At 40.1% G+C, this 9756-nt stretch overlaps 1 protein-coding gene across 1 annotated transcript in view; it reads right to left on the bottom strand.

Annotated features, from left to right (window-relative positions):
• Positions 1-999: 999 nt before the first annotated feature.
• The window catches only part of LOC102293438 (neuroligin-4, X-linked), a 23566-nt gene continuing 14809 nt past the window's right edge, over positions 1000-9756 (bottom strand). Inside the window, exons 8-9 of the mRNA XM_005918326.3 lie at positions 7574-8183; positions 1000-4022 (exon numbers count right to left, since the gene is read on the bottom strand). Of these exons, the coding sequence (XP_005918388.1) occupies positions 3615-4022; positions 7574-8183 (1018 nt within the window). The 3' untranslated portion in view covers positions 1000-3614. The remainder of the gene's footprint in view (positions 4023-7573; positions 8184-9756) is intronic.

Here is a 9756-nt window from a genome sequence, read left to right on the forward strand (position 1 = left end):
CATAACTTTCTTCTTTTTTCTTACGAAAAACTAAGTGGGATAACAGCAAGCTGTAGTTTTACCAGGAGCTGAAAATAATTTGGCTGAAACCATTTCTTGGCCGAGCAAGTCCTAAGCAGAGGCTCCAGGAAGTCACTGTTCCCAGCCAAGAAAGAGACACATAACTAGACCCTGAAGCCATACATTCTTATTTAGGCACAAATCAGATATGCACCAGTAATGGGGAACTTCAGGGAAGGTAGCAGGCTCCTACTCTTTATGCTAAACTAAGCTGAGATAAGTTGGTCTCCTATTAGTAGCTGTTTCTGAAAGACTCCATTCTTCCACAGCATTTCCCACACTTAAAACTGGCTTAAAATAATAAATGACATATCATATTTATTTACTGCTATGACTAATACGGGCGCTGACATATATTTAGGTTCAAGTGGGAAGTAGGAAATCTCAAGTCTGAGTCCAAATTTTCAGCTGGAGCGCTCCTTGAAGTTGGATTTCCCGCTTGAAAAGCCCCACCAATCTTGACAGTACAATCCAACATGGCAGCAGTGAGTGTAAACAGCATTAAGACTATAACACTTGTAATGTGTACTACCTCTGTTGTGTATTTCTTAATGGCTAAATAAGCCACACGTAGAGAACCGTCCACACGCTATCTGTAAATGCCCTGCACAGCTGTATTAAGCACAGAAAAATAAGCATTGTGTTGTGTATTGCTAGTGATGGATGAAAAGCATCACATGTCTAGGGAGCAAAACAAATGCGGATTTCCCTTGCATTCAAAGCTACCAATACTGGAAAGCAGTCAACTCTGGAATGAAGTCACTCCCACCTCTGACATCAGACTTCCGATGTAAAAGGATTGCAGCATATCGCCCATAATATGCAACGGAAAACAACCACTTTATCTAATCAAAACAGAGATGACATTACTGGAATCCTCCTATTTCACTCTAATTGTTTTAAAAATGAAGACATACAAGGCATTTAAAATGCTCATAATTGTAAAATACTGATATTTTTATTTTTCAAAAATGCAGCAGAAATGTTTTATGCTTGACACAATCCAGCCATCCGCTGAGTCAGTAAACCCATATATGAAAAAAATATTCAGTCAATCAAACATTTGTTAAATGTTATTTTTATATCTCTTTGTAAAAGGTCTTTGCTTACCATCCACAATTTTTTTTCAGCTTTCATTTTTCATGTATTCTGTTGACAGGTAACTAAAATCTCTCATGAAGAAGTTACTTAGGATGAGAGGAGGTTAAATAGGCCTCGCTGTCAAAGCTGCAATGTAGCTGCACAAATGAGGCTGGGAGGGGGAAAGGAAGGGGTTGGATAGGACACAGATCAGGACAAGGAAGGCAGAAATAAAAGGGAGTAAAATGGGAGCTTCTCAGCGCCATCGTTATGGCTTTTGGTGAAGTTCCTGGAATCGGGGGTTTTAGCTGGAGCAAAGAAAAAAAAGTTTTTAGCTTCACAGTAGCAACCAGATAAGACTATGACTTCATAAATGCTTCATATCTTATTATGATGACCAAAGCAGCAAGTACTCACACTAAAATCAGCCATTATTTCCACATGATGTAGTCTGGGTGGGGAGGGGGGGGAATGATAATTAATTTAACTGCTTTCCCGGTGTGTCTTGATAGAAATTTGGAAAAATATTGCTCCAATAAGAGGATGTTAAGGCGTAAAAAGCAGCATGTTTGCCTCACACTGTAACACAAAGCAACTGTGATTGTCCCCTCTTCTGCTCCACCCAGACTCCACCTCATTTATCAAATCTGGCAAACAATTGGCACCATGGTGGCAGGTAGTAAGCCAAACATCGAGCTTACTACCGATAAATCGTTGGTGACACCGCCACATTTCTCTACAGACTGTGGGTGACAGCGTCAAGAGAGTCTAAGCAACAAGACTTCTTTGTTTTATTTAGGAGGGGTTGGCAGGCGTGATGGCGGCTTTTATATTTTAATGGGTGCAATTCAGTCGTGGGTTCGTAAAACAGTGGGGCTTGAAAAAAACAACAGAACGAATCCTTGAATTTTGAGGGACATGCTGTGATTTTCGACAGCATGTGTCCCAAAAAAAAGTCTTTCCCTCATGCCTTCTGTAACAACCCCGCAGGGTTATTAGTAGAGGTATTTAAGCCTTTTGTTCTTTGAATGTTTGGGGAGACATGCGGTGATTTTTGAACTCCTGAACAATCACCATCTGTCTGTAAATCTTCAGATTACATTTTGGTTTTTTAGGTAATACGGGTAAGGCCTTGACAAAGAATTTTAGGAATGCGAAGGGAAGGAGAGCAGGAAAGGTTCAAAGGGTTTGTGGTTTTTGGCTGGTGCTCAATCATCAAACCAATATTGCATTATCTACACAGTACTAGCTCATCTTCCCAATGATCAAAAAAAAGACAGGATGGAGTGAAAAATGTCCTATATTTCAACGACTAAACAAGTACCTAAATGCTCACATTGTTAAGAATTACTCAAATGTCTGTGCATAGCAAATATAGTCTGTAAATAAAGGTACTGTGTACATATTACAGTGGGTTGAGATAGAAAGACAACCAGCCTTGCTTTAGGACATCTATACAATAATATAGTAATATCTGAAATGAAAGCAATAATGTGGTTAAATAAGTCATGTTTTAATGCAAGAGCAGGTAAATGCTGTAAATCATAATATATCATCTGTATCTTTCCATTCTATTTACAAGAGTTTAACACATAGCTGGTTAGAGTGATTCTTCAGTAAGTCTGGCAACACTTCAGAGGCCCCTTCTTCTTCTGAAGCTAATTTCTTTCTCTTGGCACACTTTCCATTTCTGTGTGTGTGTTTTTTTTTCTTCATATCACTCTATCTCCCTTTGTCTTCCTCACTCTCACAGCTGTTAAATCCCTCTCAATGAAATCTTAATCTCTTTCCCACCATCGCGCAAACTTTTTCCTTCAGCTTATGTTGTCTTTTCAATCCCCCTCTTCCTCTTTCTCTGCTTTTTCCTTTTTTGTTTTTTTTTTTACATCCATCTCTCGCTGAAATTTGTTATTTTCTCCTCAGCTTAGTTTGATCCTTGGCAGATAGGGCCTTTGATCTTTTAATGAAAAAAAAAATGCTACATTCACATTTCACAGGTTGTTCAAGTTGACATCAGCAGTCTGTGTGTGTGGTACTTCATAACTCAGTTCTGCATCTACATCTGCTCTCTTCAGCCTCAGCACGGTTTGCACTGCGCAGCTCAGGTGCAGTAAGAGATGTAAAGTAACTGACCCCTTTGCCACAGTGCTCCTCATCCTCCTCCTCAGTTGTAGAAAAAGCAGATTTAAAATCCAAAGCAGGTTTTCAGACATTTGATGGATGTCCTGGCTCATGGGGTTATGAGCAAATGAGTATCTCGTCTGATCCAGTTTTAGGTTTCAGTTCCCCAGACATGCAACACACAGCTGTTTGTCTTTACATCCTGTTACTGAAAAATGTCTCTCTGTCATTCCTTCTGTAACAATCCTGCAGGGTAATTAGTAGAGGTATTTAAGTCTTTTGTTCAGTGTGTGTGTGTGTGTGTTTAAGTAAGGGTGTGTGTTGTATCTATGTGCTGCGGTATCTTGCTGCGGTTATACACGCGTGGTGGAGTGTGTGTGCGTGGAGATGTGTGTGTGTGGCAAGTGTGTATTACTATATGGGCTATGGTGTGTGTATCCCTGGTGAGGATGCCCCATCCTCATCCCGGCCACCGATCCAGGCGTCATTGGGGTCATTGGCGTCGCAGGAGTAACGGGGTGAGACCCCGGGGTCACGGGCAGCGATCCCGGGGTCAGAGAGGTCATGAGGGGGACATCGTCGGGTGAGCGGCGTAACGTGAGGGTGTAATCAGGTGGGCAGGTGAGGCGCACAGTGTCCAGTGTGCTGTAGATGTCCTGGGTGTCCAATCCATCCAATGCATCCAGAGTATCCAGGGTGTGATGATGGTGAGCGTTGTTCCGTTCATCTGCTGAGGCAGCGTCACACTCCAGCTGCTTCACCTACAGGTTTAGAAAGTTGGACGAGAGAAAACAAGGAGGTCAAAACAAAACAAAAAAATGCATTATTAAATAACCACATCTAGGGCAGCAACTGAGTATTGTTTCTATGATAAATTAATCTACCGGGTATTTAATCAAGTAATTCATTTATCATTACTCCTGAATAAAAGATAACATGAGAAACTAGTTTAATGGGTTTGGATTCCATGTTTTACCCAGCAAACAGTCCAAAAACTGAAAAAATATTGAATTCACAGTGAAATAAATCTGAGAAAAACACCAAATCCCCACATGGCCAACATCAGCACAATTATGTATAAAGCCACAGTTCAGTAAAATAAACAATTAATCATTATACCTACTTCAGTGGGCAATTTTCTTCCCTTTAAATACCATTTAGCAGGTGCTATCCAAGACCAGCATAAAATATCACTGGTTTATATAAATATATAATGAATGCACAAGCCTCTAAATGCCACCTCGATCTAAAATGAGAAAGCGATATCAAGTGAAAGCTCTCAGTGGGTAGCATATGATAATAGAAGGCTTTCACTTCAAACCTGGCTAAACCAGACACTGAGCCTCCTCCAAAATAAGCACCGCTTTCCTTTGTCGGGAAAAGCCTCCATGTTCACAGCACCACCAACGAGAAGATGTGAATAAGATCATCTGACATTTAATCAGGTCAAGTTCCATTTATCAATGTGGTCAGACTATTATCATGATGTTGTTTGGCCCTGCTATTAAATTTTGCAAAATCTGCATTTAAACACCCAAATATATTTCTTCACATGTTCAGGCATAGGAACATATTTTTGAATGTAGCGATTTCAACATATAAAGGACGGTAGTCTGGGCACCGTGTCACACATTTGTGACATGTGTCATGAAATAAAAATAGAAAAATAAGAATAAACCCTTAAATTGACCCATTAATGCCTGTGTATCATATTTGAAACACGGTACTTTATTCATTGTTGAGACTTCTACATCATCAGTGTGATTTTTCCCCCTGAATAACTTAAAAATGACACAATACAATTTTAAGCCTGATGCAGCAAATATGACACAAATGAAAAAACAGAAATTATTATTAAATTCATTTTTTAAACAAATTTGTCTAATAGTTCCAACTCTCCATTTTTTTAAAAAAATTGAATTTTCTGGCAATTATTTCATGGTTCAGGCTTTAAATGGTTAAAGGGACGGTTTAATAAGCAAAAGTGTGGTTTGTTGCCTGAGGCAACACCGTGCCATGGAGGGTTAGCTTGCTCGACACGACATGTATTCACTGGTTTTAGAGTTATTTATTTATTTGATATATCATAATTCTGTTTTTATTTTTTATTTATTATAACAACAGCACAGGGCATAGTGATTGTGTAATCTCTTCTATTTATTATTTATTGATTATTTTGTTGTACTGTGTGGCTATTGTTCAGTTATTCATTTTGAATTATTTATTTCCAGTTGAATCTTTAGTGATTTTGCAAGCCTTTCCTACATCTTGTACAAAAAGTATTCTGCAAAACCAGCACAGATGGACAACAGGGGTTTGGCTGCAGAAGACAATTGAATTTGTTGAAAACCCAAGAACTGACTAGAGTTTTTGAAATTAAGGCATTTAATTCAGTCTCAAATGAAATTTTACTATAATTTCTAATCAGGAACCTGATTTTAAAAAATGCTTAAAACAAAATGTGTCAGATGGGCTTAGAGGTATTTGCATCTGATCTTTCATATATACTACAGTCATTTGCACTGTATGAAAGTCATGATGAATGGTAAAGATTGGCAGCCACTCTGCATCTTAGTGTTGTTAGTTATGCCCTCTGTCAATCGTGGAAGGAAATTATGGGGGAACAAGGGCAAAAAACATGATAAATAATAAAATAATATTAACTGAAAGCTTGTGTGTTAATTGCATATATAAAAAAAATACGTTTTGAAATATGTCTCATAGTTGCTGGGGTCCATTTCCGTCAATTCTCTAACTCCTTTACCTTGAAATGATGCAACGATGTATGAGTCATTGTTCTACAACTCAATTGAATAAAACATATTTAAGGCTCTAACCAGACCGCCTTTTGTTAGCTCCATTACCCTGCGATTGAATCTTGTGCTTCAGTGAAGCCACTATATTGTTACAGGGCAAGCATGTCTCTTAATGCATGTTTATGGAAGCAAGAGGTCTGTCTGCAATTAAAATCAATATAACACTGATTATTGGCCCAATTTTCTGATATTCCATTCCACAGCCCCAGACTAGTACTCGGGTCCCCCTATGCCACCCCATTTTTAAAAATCCTAGATGCACCTGCACACCGATGTGAGACATTCACATTAGTGAGATCGCCTTTAAAGAGTCAAACGTCTTGGTAAACTGGGATTTCATTGCACCTGATTCAGAGCCAGCTTTGAGCACCTCCACACAGAGTTAGGACTTGAATCCATAAAACAAATCAAATCAAATTCTAACTACCTCATGCTATTTGTCATATAAACCCCTCCTGCCTTTATTTGACTGATTTTTAGGTATTACTCTACATCAGCGGTGGGTAATTAATTTTCCCAAGGAAAACTGGGACCTTTGCGGAGGGCCACACGAATAAGTTGAACTTAGTTTTGGTCAGTTAATTTTATTTCTTTATAAATAAGCTTATTGGTGCGGCCCTCCTCAACAGTCCAAGTTTTGCCTCCTGTTCTACAATCATATGTTTTTCTTAGCCAGAATAATGTAAAACCCAAGAATACGTTCTAATAAAATGTTAGATTTTTATATTTAAAGAAACACAGAATTGAAAATATGGACTTAAAACATAAATCTGGCAGCTGTTGTGCTGAACTTGATTACTGTAGTTCAATTGCCAATTAAGATTTGTCAGCTATAAAACATATCTAACATTTAGCACTCGCTGTGTGAGATTTAAAAGCGACAAGCGGCTAACAATGCTCCAAAGAGGCCAGATATTGAATGAACTCGAGGCAAATGAAAGCAATTCAGGCAATTGTACACAGCTAACACCTGCACATGCATCAACACTCACAGATACACACGGATCCTCACACTGATAATGTCTGCTGATGACGGGCTGTGTTTTGCAAGAGTGCTCTACTGGCAGCTGCTACACTGACAAGAGTTTAATTACGTCGTCACACAAAACCTCAACTGACTCGCTGACAATGAGCTTGATTATTTTCCATATAGCTTGAATCTGAAAGGGCACTCAGGGAGCACAGACCTCTGCCAAGGCTGATCCCCAATTTTGCAGGATTCAAAGAAAGCGCTCTGATTGTGCACACAAAAATGGAATGGGGTCTTACTTTGCCCATGCTCCACCTCTCCAAGAAGGTTGATGTAATTCTATAACTTTTGCTACAGAATTACAGCTAATCTTGGTGACAAACAAACAAACAAACAGACAAACCGCCAAGCTAAACAAAGATCTTTGAAGAGGATTTCTGTGGCTACACAAGCACACCATGACTCACCGCAATCTAGACTTCATCACATGTGCAAAGCATGTGCAGCCACCCACACTGTGACTTACCTGTAATGACATCAGTCCCTCCCCCTGTAGGTGGGCTGCAACGTCTGCTGGCGTGATGTCTCTCCTCGGTGGGGGAAGCGGACGTGGCCTACGATGCTCCAGACGCCTTTTGTCTTTTTTGTAAAGAAGAGCCGCAAATGCAAGTATGTTAAGAAACAACAGTGACGCTCCTACTGCAATAGTCACGGAGAGCTCAGTGGAGTAGTCCTCATTAGGGACACGGACCCCATTTTCTTCTCCACCTTGTCCTAACGCGGGCTCGGGTGGTTGTGGAGTACCTCCTGGGGAACCCGGGTGGCGTGTACTGCTAGGAGGCCAACCTTTGGATAGACGCTTAGTGTAAGAGTAAGGGGTGTCATCCTGTGGAGAGGGACTGTGAGTGAAAGACGACACCGACTGGAGGAGCTCGTTGACATGATGCAAGTGTGGGACCAGCTGGAGCCAGAAGGAGATTTTGGTAGCACGGTAGTGGTCTCTGACACGGGGCTTGAGGCCAATGTGGAGATACAGCTGCTCCTTGGGGGTGTATTTAGACCAAGCCACTTCCTCGAAGCGATTAGGCTTTGTGTGGATAAACTTGGTATCTTGAGGAACTGGCTGGTTTGGATCACTGAAAAATGCGAGAGAAGGATTTATTTGTTGCTAACAAATAACTGTAACCTTAAAGAAAATAATACTAAAAGAAACAAAGAAATTAAACACATTTAGCAAATGATCTCATGTTGCACCACGTGTGGCTCAGATATTCATTTGACGTACAAATATCAATGACTTTTTTTTTCCCCTTGCTTCTCAAATGTCAGGGAGTTCTCAGCTCCTTCTGTGCTGGCAATCATCCTCCGAGGATGCCGAGTTTCGCTCAAGCTGGCACAACAGTTTCATCAGACTTTCTAATCAATATTAAAGTGACATAAGACAAACCAGAGGCAAAAAATATTTGCTACAACGCAAAACAAGATTTATTTTCCTGTAAACATAGCTGCGAGGTGGTTTCGTTTTAGTTCATTGATTTTTGTGCAGTTTATATGCCTCTTACAGAACATTCCTGTTAATGCACAGTTCAAACTCCTGCAGTTTGAACTGCGTGCAAACCTGTCAGATATCTACATTAGAGATGAATGTGTGCGTGGTACAGTGGAAATAGCTTGAAAAATCACTTCTCTGACACATGCCGACAGGCATTTATTTGTCGATTTACCGACTTATTTGTGTCAGCAGCTAAAATGTTGGGAGTCAAACGGCAGCGCATCTTCACAGACTTGCCAGTTACGTGCTATGTGCTCGCTTGTCAATCAACACCTTATGAACAGCACAAAAAGGCTGCTAGCTTAAAGACCCACCGACACACAAATGCACACAAGCTGAGGATTTATACGCCCACACAGAGGCGTGCAAAATATACATCAGGGAGCATCACATCTCCCCCGTTAAATTGAGCTGTCGCAGAGTTCCATCACCATCCGAGGCACTCAGAGCCGAGAGAAATCTTTCTTCAGAGAAAGTTCCCCTTTGATAATTGAAGTGCATACTGAAATCTTCACATGCCTACTTGGTGATTTTGCGCTGCGGCTTGCTGCGACGGTAATGACAATACAGACTATGGGCTAGAAACAGCTAACTTAATGCAATGTGACTGCCTTAATGCATTCACATTAAAGATATCTTTATTTCATGCCACAGTCAAATTATGTGAGCGCACTGTCCTGGTTCTTTACGCTGTGAAACAGCGAGGCTCTGCGGTGATTTAGATCAAGGTTTAGACCACAGATGTTTCTGTTAATCTGAAGAGGTCTCAGTGGATTGAGCCTCAATTGGATTAATTACTGGTAATTACTCACTTCAAGCACTGCAGAAAGAAGGTCCATCTTCAACAATTACTTTTATCTTGTATATAATGTCAGCGTGGAAAGATAAAAGGCACTCTTATCAGTGTGGATTGTCAGGTTTGTAAAGTTTTAATGCGGGCTTTTTCTGTGGCAGCAATATTTTTCAAAGCTATGGGCAGACCACTTCAGTCTGCTTTAATAATTTGGATTGCTCTTTGCTACTTAGTTTTAATTCAACATACTGAATAAACTATATTTCTCATTGCGTCAGAGAAGAGAAGAGAAGAGAAGAGAAGAGAAGAGAAGAGAAGAGAAGAGAAGAGAAGAGAAGAGAAGAGAAGAGAAGAGAAGAGAAGA

The sequence above is a fragment of the Haplochromis burtoni genome, unplaced genomic scaffold, assembly GCF_018398535.1.
Source record: "Haplochromis burtoni strain Fernald_Lab_line unplaced genomic scaffold, NCSU_Asbu1 Contig_29, whole genome shotgun sequence".
Lineage (NCBI taxonomy): Eukaryota > Metazoa > Chordata > Actinopteri > Cichliformes > Cichlidae > Haplochromis > Haplochromis burtoni.